This window comes from Calonectris borealis, chromosome 15 (genome assembly GCF_964195595.1).
Source record: "Calonectris borealis chromosome 15, bCalBor7.hap1.2, whole genome shotgun sequence".
Taxonomy (NCBI): domain Eukaryota; kingdom Metazoa; phylum Chordata; class Aves; order Procellariiformes; family Procellariidae; genus Calonectris; species Calonectris borealis.
Window position 1 is genome coordinate 6,011,904 of NC_134326.1, and position 25,525 is coordinate 6,037,428.

At 38.7% G+C, this 25,525-nt stretch overlaps 1 protein-coding gene across 1 annotated transcript in view; it reads left to right on the plus strand.

The window, feature by feature from the left end:
• The window catches only part of SLIT3 (slit guidance ligand 3), a 533,309-nt gene that overhangs the window by 31,150 nt on the left and 476,634 nt on the right, over window positions 1–25,525 (plus strand). Inside the window, exon 4 of the mRNA XM_075164102.1 lies at window positions 25,237–25,308. Coding sequence (XP_075020203.1) covers window positions 25,237–25,308 — 72 coding nt within the window. The remainder of the gene's footprint in view (window positions 1–25,236; window positions 25,309–25,525) is intronic.

Here is a 25,525-nt window from a genome sequence, read left to right on the forward strand (position 1 = left end):
CATTCAAAGTAACAGTGGAAGTATATTGTTCCACTCCCCACCCCATGGCAATCATTCAAAGGGCATAACCTTAGGTGAATATTATTTTAGCTCAATATATTTTCACTTGTCTGGATATTGAAGCAAATCTATCGTTATTAACTCAGTAAATTAGCAGAATTTTCTTTGAAATGTCCTGCGTAACAGTCTAAGTAAATTTTAAATAAAACGTCTGTAAAGCTGTTAGCTACTACTGCCAAAAACACCATGATAATGACTCTCTAGTTATTTGGATTTTACTCCGATTTTTTTTATTTTTTAATCTTTTTAATTTTTTTTGTGGGAGATTAATGCTCACAATACCAATGGAGCATCTAAAGGCATTGTTTAGATATAGGGCAAGATATTGTCAAGATTGTATATTAGCTTAATAAATAATATCAGTTGAAGGAAGCACATAATGCAAGATATGTTAAAATGACAGACAGTACAAAGTTGAGAAATGAAGTGATGTAGAAGGTAGAAGCCACTTCTTACTTTGGCATATTTTTACTCAGCTTTCCAAATACGCAGGAATTTTAACCCATTGCCTCTTAGCAAAATTCAGTGATTTTAGTATAAGTTGTTCACCTTCCCTTTGGCTCTGAAGTTCTGCTTTCCAAAAAAAACTACTAATTGATGTTGAATGATAGACTTTGCAGGGCAGACATATGCCTATGTTCAATAAGTGTTTAAGAAGCTATGGAAATGTTCTGCTGAAACTTGAAAGTGTCAGTTGTAAATTTTGATAGTCTGCTCTCCTTGCCAGTAGCAGGGTAACAATTTTAGAACAAGACCTGTGCCTGTTGGTATACTCTAGGTTTCAGAAACTGTAGTTGTTTTTTTCTAGTTCCTTTCTGCAGTTTTTTCCTAATAGTTAACTGTAAAAGATCTGACTTTGATCTCCTTTCCTGGTTTTCTTTTCTGTGGTTTGAAGTAGCGTGCATATGTGCATACAAACACAGTGCTATACTGGCACAATGTATTATACCCAAATTTATTTTGGATTTTAGCATTCCAGCTGTATGCTTTGCTATTAACACAGTATATGATTTTAAGATAAAATAATATCTTCGTATGCAAAGAGGATCAAGAAGAAAGAGGCATACTGATGGGCCTAAAAGATGAACTGAAATTTCTTCCAGAGCCAGATGTATGTCACACATTTACGTGAAAAATGAGGCAGGATATAAGACACCAACCGATCCTGACTTTTCCACAGCCAACTGCCAGAAATTGTCACGTAGCTGTATTATCTTCAAAAGACTGGACTTTGGCTGATGGCTGGTTCTTTCTACTCAAATTAGTGTCTTTAGCTAGCATAAAAGATCTCAACATCTGAAAACACTAAAAATGTGTTTTTGTTGTTTAAAGGAGGGGGGGAAAATGTATAAGCATGGCCAAATCAAATCTTTTCGAAGTTGAGAAAAATAATTAGCTTTAAAAAAAAAAAAAAAGCTAGAATCCAGATTTTAACCCTAGCGTACACATGTATGGTTTTGGTTTGGTGACCTCTGCTAATACAGAGGTCAAAATGGAAATTGTATTTGACCTTTGACTGCAGAGATGCTACTGTGCATTGAGTCTTTGTAAGCAGCTTCCTAAATGCTTGATCAAGGTATTAAAGCATATTTATTTGGCATAGTGTACTGTAAAATTGCTATTAGTGACCAAAGATGCTAAGGAGAAGAATAAATTGTTATGTGATGCTTCACAATCTGGACTTCATAAATTGCTATTGAACAGGCTTTAAATAAATTATGTAATAGAAGAAGCATCTTCCATAATTAACATGCTGAGTGGAAAGATTGCTAAGTGCTTCAGAGTAGTGGGCAAAGTAATAAAAGCATTGGACAGTTCTTTGCTGTTGTAAACAAAAGCTTATCACAAATCTTTGGCAGCATGGACAAATCTATACTATTTATACAAGGTTTGCAGTGTGTGCAGTCTAGATGTTTTTCTGGAACTGCATGCACTACACTTATTTATGAAGCCATATGGATTTGTAAATATGTAAGAGAGTTTGAATGTAACCTTTCAGAAAAAAGCTTTAGTGTTTTGTGTCTCTATTTCTCTATTATATTGTAGATAACATAACTAATTGGAAATCAGTGATCATAAAATGCTTCTCTGGAAATGCTGGAGGACAAAGACACACTAAAATGGATTTAGAGCTGTGGTCTGATATTTAATCAATTTTATTACTTGCATATTTCCCTCTCCTTCTCAGACTACCACGCCTAAGTTGGTGTAGTACCAGGTTTGCTACCAAACTCCCCAGGACAGGTGGTGCTTTAGGAGGGAGAAACCACATTTTGCCTGTATTCTGCTCCCAGGACAGCTCTCTACACTTGGCCTTTCCCCTCTATGGAGGGTGTGAATGATAAATTGGGGCCACTAGAGGCATCTTGAAGCTATGGGGTGTTTGCATTTGGGAGGGGTGGATTTCTTTGCATTCATATCAAAGACAGTAGCATCCCCCATTGACTTCTGAGGACCTGGGTGTAGCGTATGACAAAACTTGAGTTAATCTTTCATACTGGGAAGAATTACTGCTGCAACCACCCACCATCAATAGGGTAAAATGAACCTATGCTCTCTAATGCCAGATCACAGTCAGTGATGTAATCTTTTGTAAATGGGGGAAACCAGTTTCTAACAGAGACCAGTTGTAAACTTAACCACTCTTTGCAGGAGCTGGCAAAGAATATAAAAACCTGAAATTCAGTTTGTGACACTTTCAGGTGTGTTTTTGTTCTCCTGATTTGAAGAATAGACTAGTACTTAGTTCTTGTGCTGCCTGCCTCTGTGAGCTAGCAATATGAAGCTCCTTGCTGCATTGGCTGATGACTGCAAGTTCAAGTAATATTGATGTTGGTTAATATTTAATTAATATTGTTAATAATGTTTGTCTCAGGTCTTCTGAGAAATTATTCCAGTTTTAAAAAAAAAAGGAATCCTATAACCAACATCTGAAAAAGCAGTCTCTTTTTTACCTTCCATTTTCAAGAAAAGTTTAGCATTGCCTTTCAAATGAGTGTCTGTGTGACTGTGTACATTGTGAGAAGTCCAACGTGATGAGCTAGAATGTTTTGGGTGTGAGTATCTGAGGGGGTTTTATTCCTGGATGCCAATGGGGGACAATCATGGAAAATGGAGTACGCTGTACTGCAGAATCTTCCTAGTATTATTTGAGTCACTTCCATTCCTTTTTACTCCCCAGTTTGGGGTTTGGCCCAAGGCTTTCCTTTCAGACAATATCTCTGAAAAATACATGGGAAAATCATGAATTTATTTGGAGTGACTATTCGGTTTAACTTGCATGGGTACAGCCTTACTACTTTCTTCAAGAATTGTATTGTTTTGGAGTGTGGGTCTTCCCTTTCAAGTGGCCATAATGTAGTTTTTACTGCTTAAGTGAGGACCACATTATTGTAAGTACTTCATCTGCATAATTTTCTGACCCTGATAGCAATAGAATCATAGAATCATAGAATCATAGAATCATACAGGTTAGAAAAGACCTCTAAGATCATCGTGTCCAACCGTCAACCCAACACCACCATGCCCACTACACCATGTCCCTAAGGGCCTCATCTACACGTCTTTTAAATACCTCCAGGGATGGTGACTCCACCACTTCCCTGGGCAGCCTGTTCCAAGGCCTGACCACTCTTTCAGTAAAGAAATTTTTCCTAATGTTCAATCTAAACCTCCCTTGGCGCAACTTGAGGCCATTTCCTCTTGTCCTATCGCTAGTTACTTGGGAGAAGAGACCAACACCCACCTCGCTACACCCTCCTTTCAGGTAGTTGTAGAGCGCGATGAGGTCTCCCCTCAGCCTCCTCTTCTCCAGACTAAACAACCCCAGTTCCCTCAGACGCTCCTCCAGGCCCTTCACCAGCTTCGTTGCCCTCCTCTGGACACGCTCCAGCACCTCCATGTCCTTCTTGTAGTGAGGGGCCCAAAACTGAACACAGGATTTGAGGTGCGGCCTCACCAGTGCCGAGTACAGGGGCACGATCACCTCCCTATTCCTGCTGGCCACACTATTTCTGATACAGGCCAGGATGCAGTTGGCCTTCTTGGCCACCTGGGCACACTGCCGGCTTGTGTTCAGCCGGCTGTCAACCAGCACCCCCAGGTCCTTTTCCTCCGGGCAGCTTTCCAGCCACTCTTCCCCAAGCCTGTAGCGTTGCATGGGGTTGTTGTGGCCGAAGTGCAGGACCCGGCACTTGGCCTTGTTGAACCTCATACAGTTGGCCTCAGCCCATCGATTCAGCCTGTCCAGGTCCCTCTGCAGAGCCTTCCTACCCTCCAGCAGATCAACACTCCCGCCCAACTTGGTGTCGTCTGCAAACTTACTGAGGGAGCACTCGATCCCCTCGTCCAGATCATTGATGAAGATATTGAACAGGACCGGCCCCAGTACTGAGCCCTGGGGAACACCGCTCGTGACCGGCCGCCAACTGGATTTAACTCCGTTGACCACAACTCTCTGGGCTCGGCCGTCCAGCCAGTTTTTTACCCAGCGAAGAGTGCACCTGTCTAGGCCGCGAGCCGCCAGCTTCTCTAGGAGAATGCTGTGGGAGACAGTGTCAAAGGCCTTACTGAAGTCCAAGTAGACCACATCCACTGCCTTTCCCTCATCCACTAGGCGGGTCACCTGGTCATAGAAGGAGATCAGGTTGGTCAAGCAGGACCTGCCTTTCATGAACCCGTGCTGGCTGGGCCTGATCCCCTGGTTGTCCCGGACATGGCTCGTGAGCGCCCTCAAAACCAACCGCTCCATGATCTTCCCCGGCACCGAGGTCAGGCTGACCGGCCTGTAGTTCCCCGGATCCTCCTTCTGGCCCTTCTTGTAGATGGGAGTCACATTGGCGAGCCTCCAGTCGTCCGGGACCTCCCCAGTTAACCAGGACTGCTGGTAAATGATGGAGAGCGGCTCGGCAAGCTCCTCCGCCAGCTCCCTCAGAACCCTCGGGTGGATCCCATCCGGCCCCATAGACTTGTGAACGTCCAGGTGGCATAGCAGGTCATGAACTTCATCCTCTTGAATTATGGGGGGTTTCTCCTGCTCGTCGTCCCTGTCTTCCAGCTCAGGGGGCTGAGTACCCTGAGGATAACCATTCTGACTACTAAAGACTGAGGCAAAGAAGGCGTTGAGTACCTCAGCCTTTTCCTCGTCCTTGGTGGCAACGTTCCCCCCCGCATCCAATAGAGGATGGAGATTCTCCTTGGCTCTCCTTTTGCCATTAACATACTTATAAAAGCATTTTTTGTTGTCTCTCACGACAGTGGCCAGGTTGAGTTCTAGCTGGGCTTTTGCCTTTCTAATTTCCTCTCTGCACGACCTAACGCGATCCCTGTACTCTTCCTGAGTTGCCTGCCCCTTCTTCCACAAGTGATAAACTCTCCTTTTTTCCCTGAGTCCCAGCCAGAGCTCCCCGTTCAGCCAGGCCGGTCGTCTTCCCCGCCCGTTCTTCTTGCGGCACATGGGGACAGCCCGCTCCTGCGCCTTTAAGACTTCCTTCTTGAAGAACGTCCAGCCTCCCTGGACCCCTTTGCCCTTCAGGACCATCTCCCAAGGGACCCTCTCGACCAGTGTCGAGAGAGTAGCAGCAACACCCTCACAGAGCAGCTTTTTAAGTTTGTGAGTTCCTTCATCAACTTATGGCACAAAGAGTTCCACAGTTTGATCCTGCTTCTGACTCAGAACCAGAAGTCTAGAGGAAGAATAAATCTTCTCTATGTCATTTGTACTCTGGAGGAGTATGCACTTACTCTTTCTACAGAGTACAGGAAATCCGTGTCTTTACCTTTTGTCTTAGTCTCAGAGAATGACTGTCCCAAAGTGGCATCATGAGAGCCGTGTTTGAGTTCTAGTTCATCATGTGTGGCAGAAGCCAAGCAAAAGCTCTTGGTTTCTAAGGTCCACGTGAAGAAAACAGTTGAGTCCCTAAGTGTTCATGTGTTGAGGCTGTGTGCAAATTCATCACGGTCATATATTGCATCTTCTGCGGTATCATGCAGTTCTTTGGGCATCTGCTCGAGAGGTGCTTCTTGGGTTTCTTTTCTGGGACCAGGTTTTACTGGTCTCTGTCATTACTTCTGCTTTCTCATTATTCCACCATGCTTATTGCACCATGCAGTGCTACTCTGAGTGCTGTGATCTTCTACCTTGTGCCATCTTTTCATGTACTGTAAAAACAGAGTGATCTGCTGTTCCCCACACAGCCAATGTCTTACCACAGAGCTGTTCTGCTGTCTTTTTTGTGTAGTTAATCTTCACCAATGCTTTTCCTTTCTTCTAAGGAGAAAGAGTTGTCTCTGTGTGCTCATGGGCTGGGTAACTTTAAACCTGGGATGTTTATGACTCATTCTTGGAGCTGACGGTCTCTTCTCTGAATATAATCTTGGTGCTCTCCGTTAAATCTTTCCAATTACTGGTAGATAGATTCACCAGTCCTCCAAACCATAGGTATCATTTCCAGCCGGACGAAACATTTTGGAACTGGCTTGAGTCATTTGACTGGCTAAACTATGAGCCAAGACATCAAGCCTTGTTCCTTCCTTCTTAAAGAGCAACTTGTATGAATTTGCCTCCTGTGCTGTTGGAGTTACCTGTAAAATAACCTGCATGATAAAGATTAACTCTGTTAGCAGAGTGGCTGAGACCCAAGCCACTCCATCTCTCATCAACCTTATATACCCTTCCAGAAAACTGCTTCATGGGCTGTTTTAATCCAAATGCCCACTCTGAGGAATTGTAGAAGCACCTTATGAGATTGAGTGATTGTGAAATAATACAGTAGATGCAATTTGACGGTCGAAGAACAGGGAAACGGGGAGGGGTGAGGTAGGGGGGTAGGGAAATCCTAAAATGTTGGAGCTTATAAGAGACTAAAGTAGAAGTTCACAGGTGGTCGTCAGAAGGCTGGCTACGTTCGTGAAAGAGAGATTCATTGAGGGCCATTAAATATGCAAAATTTTCATCCAGCTAAGTTGTTTAGCTGAAAAAGGTTGAAAGCTAGCAAAGCTATCATACATGCTTGACCTATGCTTATGCCTCTGTACGCATCTGTGTATCGCCACTGTTGGAAACAGGATACTGCTCTAGGTGGACTATAAGTCAGTTCCAGTACTGGATGGTTTCTGATTTTCATCTGTTGCAAGAAACTAAACTGCTTGTCATCTTTTCCAAATCTTATTCTGCTGCTACTGAATTAGCTGCCTGCAATTTAGGTTTTAGGGATATGCTGTCCTTTTCATGGAGAGGGTTGAGACACTTTGGAAAGTTCCACTGCTTTTTCATGTGTAGAGCAGAGGTATTTAATGGACTTCCAGCTGCCTCTCACCCCACTAAGAAGCTCACGCTGGATATCTGACTTTGAAAGAGTGCTGTCAAGTCACCAATAAGGAATCCCTGTTTCCTATATGACTTGCTTAACAAAAACCCAGGCAAAATCTGTAGCTTCCCTGAGAAATGTGAATGATAATGAGAAGGTAAAATAATAGGTACAAATTTTATTAATGAGATATTGATGGAAACTGCTATATAAGATGCAAATGGTGGATTACTTAGCTGTGTGGTTGATACCTCAGTTTACATTTAGAATCACACAGGACAAAAACAGTAGCAATAACGTGGTAGTTCTTGGTGTATATATGGTGTGTGTGTGTGTCTACAAATAAAAAATAGTAAAATAGATATTGACAGCTTGAGTGTGAATGGTACACTTCAGTAAATCATTGGGGAGGAATGTAAGTGCTGTATCTTATTGAGTCACATCTTGGCTCAAGCTGACAGCTCACCTTTATTAATTCTTGGAAGGAAAGAAGGAAGCTCATTAATTTTGTATTGCTTTTGATTCAGCTTTATGTGCTGCTCTTGGCTCAAACAGCCAAAATAAATGTTCCCAAGATATGGCTCACATACTTCACCTATCTGTCAATACTGTACACTGGCTACCTGGAGGATTTCACTGAAATTTATTTTTCTTACACTACTTAACTGCCAGTAATTTAGAGAAACGTTAGTCATTTGTATAGATGACATACTAGATATGGTCAGGAAAGATTTTTTTTTTTTAAAAAAAAAAAAAGAACTCTCTCTTTGCTGTTCCCACAATTCAAATATACAGTCAATATAAAACTGTCATGGGGGGAGGGGAATTTGCAACTATTAGTCCAAAAAGTTGTTCTTGTTGGAAAGGAATGTTGTAAGATCTCCAGTACATACATTTCCATATAGAGTCAAGCTTCTCTCAACAGTTAACTGAAGAAAATACTCAAGTATGGCTTATTTCATGCAGATACCCAGTGCACATAGTGAATAATGTGCTCTATCATTTATATTAAATTTTCAGGAAAATGCTACTTTGTTTTGGCTATAGTAGAATGATACAGTTCAGTAATGATAAATCATTTTTCATATGTAGTGTGAGTAGTAAATGCGCATCCCAAAATGAAGTGTCCTTAAAGCTTTAAGATCGTCTTAACATTTTTGAAGTCCAAAATACATGAATTTCCTTTTGAATTTTGTTAGTTTCATATCTAGTGCAACTGTCAGTTTTAACCTTTCCTTGAGAATCTTTTGCTGTTAACTGTTACAACGTAGTCCAGCTGTGTGTGATGTTGATTGCTATGGTCTTGATCCATTAAAGCTTTCTGACAACTAGCAGTTGGCCACTTTAGATGACAGTGCAACTTCTTGCAACCCTGAAAAGCTGTCTGGTCCCGAGTGCAGGACAGAACAATGTGTATTCAAAAAAAATGTATTTGTGTAACAAAAACTGTAGCCACAGGTATAATCGTTATTCATAAGAACTTACTGAATTTTCTTCAAAAGATGTACCACAGAGCTGAGGTATCACTATAACTTCGAAACAAAAGAATTCGCACTGTTTTTCAGAAAGGCAAAATAGAAAGTGTTTTTGGAGCAAGCTACTAAAATCCTAAGAATATACATTAAATTCAAGGTTAGAAGTTGGTATTATATAATATAATTGTACAACATAGTAAGCATGCAATATATTTACACACTTCTGTAATGTCCATGTCTCTATCTCAAGATTAATTGGTATTTACCTTCTCATGTCAATAGGAACTTACAGGTAGAACTCGTTTGTTTTTGGAGACACAGTGATTCAAGTGTAAGTATAGATTACTAGTGTAGTAAGACTGCGGTGGAAAACAAAGAAGCATGAAAAAACTTGTAGAAGCCAAACCTGGTAATTCTGAGAGGTACCCAGTCTGCATTTTGCTATGCATAAAGTCAGTCTCCTGTTTAGTGTCTTAATAAAGCTGGCTGCATTTCTATTTCAAAGTATTTAATTAGTTTAAGCCACGTTGTGAAAGGTCAGATAATTTTTAGAAACATCACTGGAAACATGACTCTTATAGAAGAGTAAGAAGAGCTTTAACGTGAAAAAATGTATTTGAGGCTTTTTTGGAGGCATACTTTGTCATTCTGTGGGCGTTGCATACTTGAAAAACAGTAGTGCTTAGCCATGTAATGTATTCTGATCATGGTATTACCTCGGATGAGAGGCATCTGCAATTTGGATCTTGATGTTGGGTTTTTTCCTTATTTTAAAGCGTATAACTTTAGCTTTTATTGAATTAGTCAGGCATTATTTCAAGCATTGAAATATGTGTAATTTTCTTTGTACACAGATGAGCCTTATTTGACACGCATACAGGTAATATGCTTGGAAATAGTTTATATTTCCTATGACCATTTGAAGAAAAAAGTAAAAAATAGCTAGTCCTTTTCTACTACCCTATTATAAATATGGCAAACTGTCAGTTTGCCACAAAATTCTGTGATTGCTGTGCTTGAAGTTTCAGGACTGAAAAAGTAGTTGCAGATTAATTCAGGACGGAAATCCCCAGTCAGCTTGGTAAAACTTGCTCCATATCTGTCAATGGTAGGTTTGATAATGTGTGTGTCCCTGCACATCAGAAAGACATTTTTTTTGGAACTGTAGTTGATGTGAGTGGTACAAACATACTTAAATGGTAGCAATTTCATCCTTTGCCTTCTACTGTTGATAAATTCCTTGCATGAGCTAGATCTTGTGCATGCAATCTGGAGATAAAATGGAAAGCACAGGTAAAAAGGGGCAAATGTATGCCTTGATCAACTGATGGTTTGTGCGTCCTCTGCACTACCTGCTGCTTAACACAGGTGTATACCTTTCCTGAAAAATTTGTGTTTATACTGGACCAGCTTTATTTGGCAAAAAACTTCTTAAGCCTGTAATAGTGATAAACTAATTCAAAGATTAATCCCTCCCACTCTGTCTTGTCCATAAGTCAAGTGAACAAGAACTATATTACTTTATGTGTTTATTTTTATGGGACTGTTGGAATAAATTTTTAAATGATACAGTAGCTGTCACTTTCTTACCCTTTGGGGACTATTCAGTGAATAAAGTAGTTATGAGAAACCACTTATAATGATTCTTTGAAGGTGCGTAGATTTGTAGATGTGTAGTGGTTATATCTTCTATTTGGGTGTACGCATTTGGGAAAATGATAGTTCCCGATAACTGTGTTTATGTACTGTGGACTCCTAGAGGGCACTAATATCCTCAAATTTCATAGTTTACCAGGTCTGTCTATAGCATATAAGTATATAGTTACATATTACTTAGCCACTGCTGGACAGCCAAGCTTTTTTTGTTATTGCTGATGCAAGAGTGAACCTTTTATTTCTTTTGTAAACATTAAAAAAAAAAAAATTGGCACCTCTTTTCTGAAGGAAGCCATTAGCAGCTCTGTCAATAGGTCTGCACAGGAGGAATCCAAACACAGGAAAAGTGCAAGAGAGGCAAAGAGCAGCTAGCAAGAAAGCAGGATGCATGCTTCAGTGAATTGGTTTTGGTTTGCATTAGTACATCTGACCAGGGCTACAAAACAAAGAGGTTTATTTTAACAATATGATAATAAACGAGCCTGGTTTAATCAAAAACATTTTCATAGTAGGTCACTGACCCATAAGAACTCATGGAAAAACAAATTTGGGTCTCATTTGTGTGGACAAGAGGTTCTATAACCACAGGATTCTTAAGCTTCTGAAAGCAATGGTTACAAAGCAAATGGAATAACGACACTTCCATTACAATGTAACCATAAATTCAGTTGGAATAGCTGATCAGCATTGAACATTACATCAGAGATTTTAAACATTATTCTTTTCTGTGGCTTGTTTGCTTGATTTTAGCAGTTTTTTATACTTGATGAAGATTTATGGGAGTGTTTGCTTAAGCAAAACACTTAAGGATTTAGCAGTCATTTCTCCAGGATCTGTAGGAAATACTTAAAGGTCTCTGTTACTGTTGGGTAAGAACTGCTGCATCACTGGTCTGGAATAATTTGGATGAACTTTGTTTAGCTTAAATGATTTTATCAAAAGGGTTTTGCTTCTTTGAGCTTCCTCATATTAGAAGGATTATACTGCTTGCCATCTTAGAAATACCGTAAGTGCTATTGGCTGAATTTCATGCTGTCAAGCACAGCAATCCTTAAATAATCCTGTTCTCGAGTGAGACATTGATGATGAATTCAAAGTACCTAACATCTTTTATTTCTTTTTTGGAGAATATATGAACATGTAGGTCTTGAAGCCTTTTTGTCATTGGCCAGACCAGTACAGTCTTGGTCTTGCTTTTCCTCTGGCACAACTCCATTTTAACTCTGTCCATTGAACTGGAGCTCACCTGAAGCTGCAGTCTTCCATATAGAACAGAACAAACTAATTCATGTTGGCTTATAGTTAACTTTATGTTAGTATTATGTTCTCAGTTGCTTGGAGATGATCTCTTCTCCAGATATTTCTTTTTGTCTCAAGGTGTTATAGTATGAAGATCACAAGAAGAAGAGAGGGTTCTAGGGTTCATGCAGATGTTATGGATATTACGTATACATTTTAATTTTTGCCTTTGATAATTCTGAGTAAGGTAGGTGTGATACACTATATTAGGAATACAAGAGAGAAATAGGAACTGCTAGGTACTGAAGCACTTGATAACTTGCTTGGAAAGTGGAAGTGGATCAGAGGTAATTATCACAGAAACGGGGTGCACTCAATTTTTAGATAAGAGCTTCTTTAATGACAACAGATTTTTGTGGCTGGTTACCCCTTGTGGCTTCCTAGTGAGAAGCTGTCCTTTGAATGAGCTGTGATAGGAATTCCCACAGGCTTGTGATAAAGCGGTCACAAGAGCTGCTTTTTCATTCTCAAATTTAAGTCAAGTGTACAGCGTGCTCTTTGTTCCACTTAATTATTCCCTTATATTCCTTCTGTTGGCTTTGGAGGATGCATCTTTTGTCAAGCATCCAGTTTGATTTCAGGCAGGAGATGATTCTGCTAGTCTTCCTTTTTTAAAAGTTCTGCTTGGCATATAGCCCCAGGGAGGAAGGAGTAACGCATTGCCACAGAAGCATTCTTTACTATATATGGAGAGGCGTGGTGAGCTGGGCTGGTATCGAGTTATTAAAACAGATCAAATAGGAACAGTGTTTGATTTCTTCTGGTAAAAATTGCAATAATAGTTCTACTTGCAAGTTTTCTTGCTAATTATTCACAGCTATTTCTGCCTTCTGGAAATGGTTAGTTTGATTAATATAAACTTTTAAGACTTGTCAGCAGGGCAACGTGGCTTGGAGATGTGCACGCTAAAATTTACTTTTTGCTTTCTTCATAGGGCTTCAGCCCTGACCTGGAGAAATTACCCTCTGGTGTAAGAAAATGGTTTAACCATGTCTATTTTACTCTTACTGCCTTTACAAAAATTGATGAAGTATTAAAAGTGGTGGACAATTAGGGATACCGCAATAGATTCTTCATATTCCTTGGATAAAGTCCTATTGTTTTCACATAGTATGTGGAGGAATAATGAGAAAGTAACAATGTTTTTTTCTCATTCTGTATTAGGGTTTTGAAGATACAAAAATTGGAAGATTTTATGTGAATTCCTAAATTTTTTTAGATTTAAAATAAGAGAACTTACTAAAAACATTGCAGAAACTGAGAAACAGATGGCTTCTGCAGAGAGCGTCTCTATGTTTGAGGGTTTATTGATCAAGCTTTTTTGGATTTATTTGAATGATAGTTAACAGAAATTGTAAATCCTTGTATGTTAAAGGCTGAGAAAGGCAGATATAAACTACCATGCTGCATGAATGGAATTGATTGGTTTTATAAATATGCTACTGAGTTAAGAGATTGTCCATGGACTTTTGCTTGCTACTTCTGGATTTACAGGATATTCTTGCTGACATTGTCATTAATAAGTGCTCTCTGATACCTAAGATTCTCTATTCCCTTCTTTAGTTAAGTTGGTACTAACACTTCTGTCCATTTCTGTATGATATAGAGCGTTGATCTCAGTCTTTAATGCATACATGAATGTTATTAGACCTTTTTCGTTTCTTCATGTTGGCTTTGGGAAAATGTTGAAATTTAAACCTGTTCCTCATACTGTTTTTGCCTATGTTACTAGTTTGTTCCTAGCCAGAGGAAATCTGTGTATAATGCTTACATACTGGCTCTGTCCTCCAGCTTAATGTCAGTTTTTCATATGAAGAGATCCTAAACAAAAAAAAAAAAGGGGGATTCTTATATGAAAACTAAAAAGTATTATGGAGCTACCAGTTTGTATGCTGCTGCTTTGTACAAAGAAAAGTAGTCTGCTTCTGATAGAGGGTAGATAATCTTTTTCAGTCTAATGAAAAGTTGCTAATAAAGGTTATTACTTCTGACAGCTTTGAAAATGTGAACCAGGACCACCCAGTCTGCTATGTTTGTAATAAGGGATCTCAAAGTTGTAACTGTTGTAAACAGTTTTCCTTCAAAAAACAGCCCCTTAGTGACATGCAGTGGTATCTCAGTTTTTGGAAAAGCTTCTGTACTAACATGTCTCATAAATAATGAAGTTCATTTATTCCACACCATAATCCTGTAATATGGCTGTACTGTGCTTCCTTGTAGCAACCTTATTGAAATTCCATTATATATCGTCTGGCTTTATTTCCTAGTGTAGTAATATAAAGAGGTGCTGACAGAAAATACTGGACAAGGTTGACTTTTTTAACGGGTGCTGTATCGTGACAGTTTTCTCTTACAAAAAGGAAGTGATACAAAGCAAAGGAAGAAGTTACATTAATGACCACACCATATTTCTTGATGCTAATAGGATTTTCTGATGAAACCATTGAATGAAATTGACTGTGCTCCTGCTTTAGTGTTTCCAAGTCAGTGCTGTTTAAAAGAGAAAACTTAGTAACTCCTTAGAGTTCAATAACTCCTGTCTTTCTGTCTGAGTCTGCTGTTATGCATTAATTCATTTTTATTGCTTCTTGGTTACACCCAAGCTTGTGATGTAACCGCTTCTTCCTTAAAGTAACTCTTAGAAACTACTTCAACTACATCATGTTCCCTGAGGCTGTTCTCCAAGGACAATGCCATAGAGCTCTTAATAACAAAGGAGAAAAAAGCTAGTGCTTGTTTATTGCCAAAAATGAGACCCAGATGTTTTGAGTGTGAAATAAAATAAATGACCAAATTGGGGAGTGAACCCAAAGTTACTTGGATAATTTCTGGATAGTAAAGGCTGGAGCACCAGGACTGCTCCCTTAAAACTATCTGTTTTAAAAAATTAAAAGCACTGTAATTTTGATTTTCTGCTGGAGAATGAGTTGTATAATAGGTAGCAATGCGAATATAGATGTTAAATCAAATTTGAATGTTGTTGAACTTGTGTGGAAAGGAATGGAGTACTACTTATTTCATGACAAATATGCAGTACTTTGATTTGGTAGTAAAGCTGTCGATGCTCAGTAGAAAAGCAGACACAGAATTTGGAGGCCAGTGAGTATCACACACGTTCATGGGGTTAAAGTTAGATAATTGCTATATTCAGAAAGACAACTGACAGTTTATATCATAGCCTGTGTATCAACTTAAATTTCTGGGTGGAATGTATTCAATAATGTACAAGAATACTATTAGTAAATATAATAGAATCATAGAATAGAATCATCGAATAGTTTGCGTTGGAAGAGACCTTTAAAGGTCACCTAGTCCAACCCCCCTGCCATGGGCAGGGACATCTTCAGCTAGATCAGGTTGCTCAGAGCCCTGTCCAACCTGACCTTGAATGTTCCCAGGGTTGGGGCATCTACCACCTCTCTGGGCAACCTGTGCCAGTGTTTCACCACCCTCATTATAAAAAAATTTCTTCCCTATATCTAGTCTAAATCTACCCTCTTTTAGTTTAAAACCAGTCCCCCTTGTCCTGTTGCAACAGGCCCTGCTAAAAAGTCTGTCCCCACCTTTCTTATAAGCCCCCTTTAAGTACTGAAAGGCTGCAATAAGGTCTTCCCAAAGCCTTCTCTTCTTCAGGCTGAACAACCCCAACTCTCTCAGCCTTTCCTCACAGGAGAGGTGTTCCATCCCCCTGATCATTTTTGTGGCCTCCTCTGGACCCGCTCCAACAGGTCCATGTCTTTCCTGTGCTGAGGACCCCAGAGCTGGACGCAGCACTGCAGGGGGGGTCTCACCAGAGCAGAGCAGAGGGGCAGAGTCACCCCCCTCGACCTGCTGGCCACGCTGCTGGTGATGCAGCCCAGGGTACGGTTGGCCTTCTGGGCTGCGAGCGCACATCGTGGGCTCATGTCCAGCTTTTCATCCACCAGTACCCCCCAGTCCTTCTGGGCAGGGCTGCTCTCAATCCCTTCATCCCCCAGCCTGTATTGATACAGGGGGTTGCCCTGACCCAGGTGCAGGACCTAATACTGCAAGACATTTTAAATAGAAAGTGAAGATGTGTATAAGAGCTGTTTGTTGTGAAATCTTCTAGTAGAAGCCAGATCCTGTCCTTTTTCTTCCATAGCCATGTAAATTTGGTGATTTCTGCTCATGCCTTGAATATTTACTGTTTGCATGAAGCATGATTTACTAATCTTATGGTATTCAAAATTTTCAAACCACGTTAGTAGCATAATGAGAAATGAAATTGCCTTGGAAAATTGCACAATTTCCCAGATTTGAGTAAATAATACTTGCATCGCTTTTACATTGGGCTTTTATATTGATTACAAACTCCATGGGAAGGAGGTGAGTGCCTCTTGGGAGGAAATTTCTCCTGTAGTTAGTGGGCATCCCCTCACTGTAACTTTGCAGAAGAGGGGTTTTGCGTTTTTCTTGGTTTTCTTCTTACTCAGAGTAAGACTGTTCTGCAGCTGTGAGAACAAAGCATGAAGCTGAAAATGCTCGTTCTCAAAATACTGGGTACAATTGTATTTGATGTGATCTGTTAATGTTGCTACTTTGTCAGACCCACACTAAGCATGTGTTTGTACACCTTGTGTGTAAATAAATGGGAGGAGTCACTATAAAAACAATACCTTAAAACCACCTGTGCTATGTTGCAGATTATAAAAAATCATATTCACTCACAGAGGAATAGTGACGCATGAGTTGAAAAATATCAAGAAGGAATGTGATTGCATTAAACAGTTTCCAAATTAATTGCATAAATTAATTTAAAATTTAATTTAAATGAAAATGGTTGCAAGTCGAGCAAGTTAAAGGCTTTAATACATGTGGCTGAAATGGCAGATAAAAAATAGTCATTTTACCATAAATGCAAACTGTCTGCCATGGTGGAAAGGGTAAAGACCTGGGAAGTTGCTGGCTGACTTCTTGTTATGTTATAGTTGTGCTTCCATATGCATCTTGTTCTTTTCCATCTATACTGATTGTGCCTTTGATATAGATTAGATTTAGCTCCTGTTTGCTTTTCCTGTGAGTGGAACTCCATGAGACAACAGTACCCGAACTGGATGTGACCCTTCCAATATGTAAACATGAGGGATGCAGCTGAAGTCAGTACTCGAAAGAAAATTTGCCCTCCAGGAAAACATGACCTCTGGCTTGAAAACAACTTGAAAGTTTTCCTATCAAAATTAAGATTCTTTCCTCATCCAGAAGTTATCCAGAAGCCAAGAAAAGGAATAAAATGAAAATATAATAAAGCTAAAAATAACCCTTGTAAAGTGTAGGTCTTTTCCTCCATTTATTTCCTAGAATGGTCCTGATAAACGTCTTCAATCTACCTTTAGGCTAGTAGCATTCTCTCTTTCCAAGCTCCAGTGGTTGTTTCTTACTCTGTTTTTTAATAGTCAGGGGAATCTTAGTAGTTAAGTTTCTCTCCTATCCCAGCTTCAGACAGAGGAAGAAATATTATTAGCCTGGTTGCAGGCAGGAAGGTAGGAATTTCACAGTTAATAATTTCTCCATTGTTTTTTTTAAGGGCCCTTGATAGTCCATGATTGACATCTGAAGTTGTTTCCCTCTATCCTTTTGCCTTCAGGACATAGGAACCCCCAAACGGGCAGTATGCTGAGGGAGGAAGGGGAGAAACTGGCACTTGTTATGTACATGAGCAAAATATTTTTGGGAGACGAGAGGGAGTTTTTGTCCTTTGTTGAAACAGTGTATTTGATGCTCTATGTGGCTGCTCTAAAGAAATCAATAATACACTGGAGGACAATGTTGCATGTATACTTCTTGTGACTTTTAAAGGTCACAAATTCTATAAATCTGCATTTTAGGCTATCTGAATCATAAAAGCAAGAAAATGCTTTTATACGTATTTATATTACATTAGAATAGAAATCAGCATGCAATATAACTAGGAGGAGCAAAAGAGCTTACTTGGAGGCATGTGAGGGTGTCAGAGTTGGGACACAAGGGCTTTGGCTGAAACAAAATGAGAAGGAAATAATGTTCATAGAGATATATACATAGATATATGGATATGCATACATATGCCTATATACACATGTACACATATACCTATCTCTTGATTGCAACTGTATTTATGAATCTTTTACTTTGCTCCTTGATGTTCAAATAGTCTTTTTAAGCCTTACATTGGGAACGTATTGAATTTGTGCAGCAGGCAAACTTCACAGTCTAAAGAGGCTTTGCAGAAGTGCTTTGAATAAAGACTTAAAATCTACATTTGTATTGTTTAGCATAAATTAAAATTTCTACTTTTGAGTTTAAATTCTTTCCTGCTGAAGCTGAACAGAAAAAAAATGTACCAAAAGCCAGAAGATAATGGCCATACTAGCTCAGACCCAAAGTATGAGTAAGCCAGTATCATGTCGCCAGTTGAAACTCTCTAAGGAAAAGCAAATGAATAAAAAGCAAATATATAAATTATATTGTGACAGAGATCACTTGAATCATCAATTGGGTCTTTGCAATTAATATTACTTTATGTTTTTTCTTAATTGTTTGTCTTCTATACCCACATAAACTAGCAACTAATGATATACAATCAGTTGTTACAATTTAACTGCATGTTGTATGGGAAAATTAACTCCATTTGTTTTTTGATGCTACCATCAACAACATGTGATACTTCCAAGTTTTTTCTTGTATTACAAAAGATGAGGAGAACTGTTTCTTACCACCTTCCCTTGCTTCATAATTGTGCAGACCTTTAGCATATTCTCCCTCAGCTGTTTTCCTTGTGGGGAGTCTCTGTCCACTGAGTTGTCCCAATATGGAAGCTGCTCTGTAACTCTGATCATCCTTGCCATCTTTCTCTGAACCTTATGGGATCCTTTTTGAGGTGGAAATTCCAAACGTTTTCAGTCTTTGACACGTGGATACACCATGGATTTACATAGAGAAATAATAATGTTATCCATTAGTCTTCTAATCATTTGTAACACTTTATGAATTGCTGCAGAGCAGTGAGTTGATGTTTTCATGGGTCTACTTCCTGAGAAGTGATTTTCAAGTTGGAGACTGCTGTTGTATGCAAGAACTTAAAAATCTGTTTCCTTGCATATCTGTTAAACTTTACCTGCAATGAATTATATATGTCATTTTGCCATTCGGGCACTAAATACCATTAGTTCTTTCTGGAATTTGTAATCGGCCTTCACTTCATATCACCACAGATTTTGTCATCCCCTACACCTCCAACTTTTCAGGTCACTTATGAGTATGCTGAACAGTTTGGGCCCTCACAGAAGTCCTTTTTTGACTCCAGTGGTGACCATCTTACTCTTTCCAGTTCCAACTGCAGTTGATACTTGTAATATAGTCTTTGACACATCTAAATATTAGCTGAGTAACAAATTCAGATTGCTCCTGTGAAGTACAGTTAAGAGGTTAGAAAGTAGAGGAAGGGTTAAAAATAGTTGGTTTTATGTGCCTGAGTCCAACTTGCAGCCCAGCACCTGTAAAAATCTTGAGTGACTTTAGCTGCAACATACAGCCCCTGACAATCCTGTGGAAGGCTCTGGCTGTCTTTGGGGAAGAATAGGCAAGTCTTTTGGTTTTAATTTTTTAAAAATATTTTTATTTGTTTCCTGATTTCTTGGTCTCTTTTGCAGCTTTTCTCCCCAAGCTACTTGTGTCTTTTTTCCTGTCCATTAAGTAGTTTAGTACTGTTTCAGAAAAGTAGCCCTTTTAATTAGACTGTTAACAGCAAGTGAGTCTGTCTTGGTGTGTAGCTCACCAGTTTTTTAAAGATATATTTAGTCCTCTTCTTGGAGGTAACCTATCATTTTATTTGTTTTGTTTCATGCCTATCTCATTTTATATCTGCCTTGAAAATAATGTCATGCAATATCCAGAATAATAGTCAACAAGTAACCTGAGGTATATATCTCACAAGATAATGCTGACATGTCTTGCTGTCTGCAGCGTTGAAGGAAAAAGTTACTCTTCTTTTATTAAAAACTCATGGGCACATCTAGTAAGTATAAAGTTTTATTATATAAAGCTATCATTTAAAACTATTGTGGTGGGTAGAGATATTATGCATATATGTGATGTTACGAACATTATTATATATAATGTTACACAGTTTATAGAAGTAAGTGCTCCTGCAATACCCCAGTACTTCATACACTGAAGTTTTAACTCTGTATTCCTATATAAGGTGATTAAGAGAGTTGAACTACTTATATGCCTGGTTCTATATGAGGGATTTTAAGAGGATGAAACCATATTGTATCCAAACATAATTAGACTCTAGATAAGCTTATACCCTAGACTGAATTTTTCAGTTTACTGAGCAATCTTAGTTACAAAAAATGTGCCAGTGATTTATAGTAGTTTCAAAAGAAACAGTAGTTCACTTCTGTAGTGAATTACTGCATACAGAAATACAGGGTTTTAGCCTTTACCATTTACAGCTTCCTAAACATCTTCCAACAGAAGCATAGGTGAATATACATTTGAGGTGAATATACGTAGCGAGAGGACATTGTGCTAGTGTGGTGGTTTTACATGGATGCCTTGGAGGTGAGGTATGGACTCCTGGAGGCCCATTGCTTACACGCTGAGAACTCTTGTGTGCAGTTGGTGGTTGGTCAGCTTTTATGGGTCACTTATGGGGACTTGAGGAGCAGACTAACAAAACAGAATGTGCAAAGTTATATTTCCCATGCATAGTAGTGTTGAAGTAATCTGGAAGATGGAGGGAGTTGCAGTGTGTGGAGATTGTTGACTGTACAGTCAGCATGTGTCTAATCAGACTTAATAAGTTTGACTCAATGCAGGTATTGCCAGAGCTGATATGACTCCTGGAGAGTCTCTCTGCACAGTTCTTCAGCTTCCAGGAGGTTTTATTAGGCTGGACTCCATGCTGTGCACATCCAGAGTTGCTTCTGATCCAGCACTGGAGCTGATCTGTTCTGTGGCATTAGATCATTATGCATCATTCTGCCCAGTGCTCTGAATTCCCGGAATACTTTGCAGGTCTTATTAGCTGTAAAACATCCAGTTCAAAATACTTCAGAGACTGAACAGCTGCATTCTCATCCAGCAGTCCCAGGTCAAATAACCCGGACCAGATCTTGTCCAGCTCTGCGCCCCAGATTCCTTCCTTCCTCTGGGTGTTGCTCAATATTGGTGTGGTGGTGGTTGGTGCTATGTGTGTGCGTACGTGTGCGTGCACATTTGCTGATTGCATGGTGGATGTGTTTCTAACAAGAGAGAAGAGGACAGATCAAAGATTTCAGTTGGTGCACTGTGAGTCCCAGGTGGTGTTCCCAGTTTGAACAATGCAAAGGATTTGGTGTGACAATCAAAATTTGACTGATTTTGATATTTTCTTTAATTCTGGTCTACTCTTCAGATTCACAAAACTGACATGTCATTCCTTCGTGATGTGGTTAGTTAGTTGCAGTTACAAAAATGGCTTGGCTTTTAAATCCAATTTCCAGATATCATATCTTGATGTTATTTCTATTTTAAATGAGTCACTATTTTAAATCAGGAATATCTATATTTGTTAATACAGTGCAGTCACAAGAACAATGTCCACAAAATCACTTTACAAGATTTTGGCTCATTTTGTTTATGGTCTTTTTGCAGACCATTTTTATTTTATGGTAGTAATATATGGCTTCACTTTTTCCAAGGTATTTGTTAAAAAATCAGAAATACTGTTGTACTTAGAATTAAACACCTGACAGGACAAGATTTAGGCAGTAACACGATGGTGAAAGGCTCTCATAGGTAACAGGGTTAGGCAAGCATAGGGAATTTCTATACTGCTCTTTGGGTTGTTTTGTGTGTGAAGGGACTGCTGCACAACGGGTTCCTTAAAGTGTGCTCAGCCTGTGCTTTGCAGTTCCCCTTAGGAACAGCTACATTAGAACTTGCCCTGCCCTGTGCTGGCATTCCTAGTGTTTGCTTCACCTTACACTTGAAGTTTCCTTATTTGTCCTAGAGCTTACTGATAGATGAGAATAAAGTGAAGTTCTTGTCAAATGGTGTGGTAGGAACTATTCCACAACATTTCATTCGTGTTTGGCACTTCTCTGTCAAACTGGAGGAAACAGTGTTTATAAATGACCATTCAGAACATTTGCTCTTTTCATTAAACAATTTTTAAACATGTCTATGTCTCTTTTATAGGCTTTAAAAACATCCTGTCTGGTACTTTGATACTGCTGCATTGAGAACTTTCTTAATGGCCTTTCTCTCAAGCCCAGGAAGAGAAATAAAAAGTGTAACTGGGATTTTTCCTAGGCTATTGGTGGCGTTCTGGCACGTAATAAATATAAGCATGTTAAATGTATCCTACATCAAGTACGTCTAAGTTTATATGAGGTGATCTAGTCTTATACTTAGGTGAATATTGCAGTAGGAGTTATTTAAATACAGTAGGTGATGTTCAAGAGAAACAAAACCCTATTTATTCTCTGAGTTCCTCTGAGAATCACATAACAAATAAAATTACTTTTGGCAGAAATTCCAACTTGAAGTCAATCTTAGGAAGTGATGGAAGAGATGTTTGGAGAGTTCCATAGCTTGAACCAAGACATCAGTAGCCATGGAATCTTCAAATATTTGTTGTTACCTCAGATTCACTTAGTTATCAATTACTTACGTCGCCTTGGCTTACTGGCTGCAAGCTCTGTTTGCGACAGAAGTACTGTGCACTTGCAGTATTTTGAGTGTCATGTGCAGTACAGTGCGGGAGCACTAACCGGTGTCGATGGGTTATTTTGAAAATCAAGCTTACATCAGTTAAGGTAAAGGAAGAATGTCATTAAGTTACTGGTCTTGATAGATGGATTCGGCTTGCTTACTGCTGCAGTGTAAAAAGACCAACACTTCATTTATAACAATATAATGTTAAAAATATTTTAAAAATTTAGGCCAATATGAAATGTTTATGCTAGTTGACAGTAGGTCACAATGTGAGCTTTTCAAAAGTGTCCTTGTGTGGACTTTACTTCATATGATGTTTGAAAGAAAATCAATACTAAGGTAATGTCAGGATGAAATCTAAAAATGCTTACAACAATTTAAAAGGGCAACTGAGAACTTGGTTCTTTATCCATCGCAGGTAGGGTAGTGTTGGCCCATACAAATAATAGGAAATCATTTCTGGATTAATTTGATAAGAAGTTAGGGAAAAATTTTTGATGCTAACTTTTTTCCCCTAAGAAGTTGTTTGTGTCACTGCAAATTGTAAAAGGTTACAAACTTTCTAACCTTGAAAATACAATTTTTTTGTTACTACATACATTTTCGTGTCTGCTTGTTGGTGTGGAATCTCCTATTCTAGAAACTTAATCTGATTTTGCTTAGTTTCTGTGGCTTAGAAAAATAAGCATAAACTCAGCATTTGTGAAATCTTTGCACGTAGAGATAAGAATATTCTTAAAACGTATTCCTTGGACATTGCTTTGAGATAAGTCAGATGACTTTGGATTGACAGTGGATAATTGCATGTACATTGTGAGAGCTGAAATGGCAATGAGACACAGTAATAAACATCAGACAACTATGGGGAATTGATGCTTTCACTGGCAGTCTTTTTCATTCTGATCGATAAAGAAGTTCAACATATTTAGTGTCTCTCAAGAATTAGCAGTAGTCTTAATGAATGAGGATGGGACTGAGGAGTGCTAAGACCTGTATTATCATAAGTAATTTTTTTCATTGTATTTCATCCTGCTAAGTAGAACAACTATTCTAGAATATAAACATGCTTAACTGAAAATACGAATTTGATGAGGATTAAGTAGCACATTACTGTCAACCTTAAATTAAACAAGATTAAGATTAAGTTTAATTTTCTATAAAAGTGTGAAATTTCACATGGGTAAAGGAATCCAGTTTAAAATCTTCCCATGTACTTTCCCAAATGCGAACTAGTGCTTAGTATCTCTCATGTTCTTGTTTAGTGTTTCATTTACTGGTTTGTTCATTTATCTCGGAAATGTAGGGTAGTCAGTAAAAGCACTGTGAAATAACCAATGTTTGTATCTGCTTAAGTTAGCATGCAGCATGTGTAATGCATAACGTTTAGGCTCTGTAAGCAAGCTTGCAAATGCAAGGTGTCAGAAAGAGAAGTAAATTCCCCTCTTCCCCCATCACCCCTTTATCTTGCAAGACGTGTTCATATGGCAGCCATATGAAAACTCTGCCATATGAAAACCCGACATGATTAGTTTGATCTCTGAGGAAGGCCTTTCAATTCAAAAAAATCCTTGAATTCTGATAGTGAAATTACTCTGTGTGCAAGAAAACTGGAAACCAGATATTGGGTGCTAAGTATCAGTAGATTTCTAAAAGTTCGAGGTGTCTTCTGAGATCAAAACTCTAGCAAAAATAGATCTGTTATCAAAGTTAACTTTTAAGGTAGATTGGGAACAAAGGAGGCATAAATACAGGCTTATATATGAACATATATGAGAAGTCAGCTTCCTATTTAGAACAGTGGAGTTGTATCTAATTAGTTTAAGTCAACTTGATTATGTAAATAACATTGATTAGGACTGTGAAAGCAAGCGACTGTTTTTATTGTCAGACAACAGAAAAAGGATTGTAGAAAAAGATTGTTTCTTATAAGAAGAACTGCTTTTAGATTTTGCAGGGCTGTCGCGCGTTTTACGAAGGAGAGGAAGCTTATGCTTTTTATAGCTACTAGGCTGGAGTAACTTGTAACAGTTAATTTCTTACAATTGACAAGTTGTGGTCATCAGTGTAAAACTTTTCACAGTGAGTGAGTAAAATGGACTAATGTATAAGCATTAAGCAGTTCTCTAAAACATTTCAGGAAGAATCTTTAAGATTCTATTTCAAATCACCATATAGTTGTCTGGTTACCAGTATGTTCATATGTTCTACAACAGTGCTCATATTTTCAAAGTGACGTTTTAAGAAAATTCTTAATTAAAAAAAAAATTCTTGTGCGTATACTGTAGAAATAATAGCTAATCTGGAAATAATCTCGGTTGGTGAAGTTACTTAACTTACTGTGCTTACATTTTTAGAAGGAGAGAGAAAATCTAGATACCTCCTGATAACTATTCCTCAGAGCAGTGAAAGCTGACCGTGGGTGCCATATGATTCACTGTTAGTAGGCATCCAGAGGAAAATTAAAGAAAATATATTTGTGTACTCATCCATATTAAAACATTCAAACTTTCTGGTGACTGTCACTTGACTCCCTACCTGAAGAATGTAGGCAGGTGGTCTACAGATGGCATGATCTGTTTGGCTTGTCTATGAATAACGAACATAATGCATCCTATGCTGAGCTCATAGCAGGAGGTTTAATACAATGGGAGCTTCATAGGTTTATGCATAATAGAATAAGCTTCTTAAATTGGAAAATAATCTAATTTTTTTTTATTCTAATTGTAACTGTTTAGGCGTCTGAACAGGAATAAATTGCAAGTTCTTCCAGAGCTGCTTTTTCAGAACACACAGAAGTTAACTAGATTGTAAGTATAATCTGATTTATGTTTCTATTGTATGTTCCTTATTATACAGATTTGCACATTTGTGTTTTGACTGTGGTGAGAGGCTTAATTTTTGTGATATTAGAACTGCTAGATAGTAAGGGTTCTTAAGATGATGTGTTATGTTTGCATGTGTGTAGTTGTAATTCATTAGAGCATAAATATCAGAGGGAAGAGAAATCACAAAATTTTTCTGTTC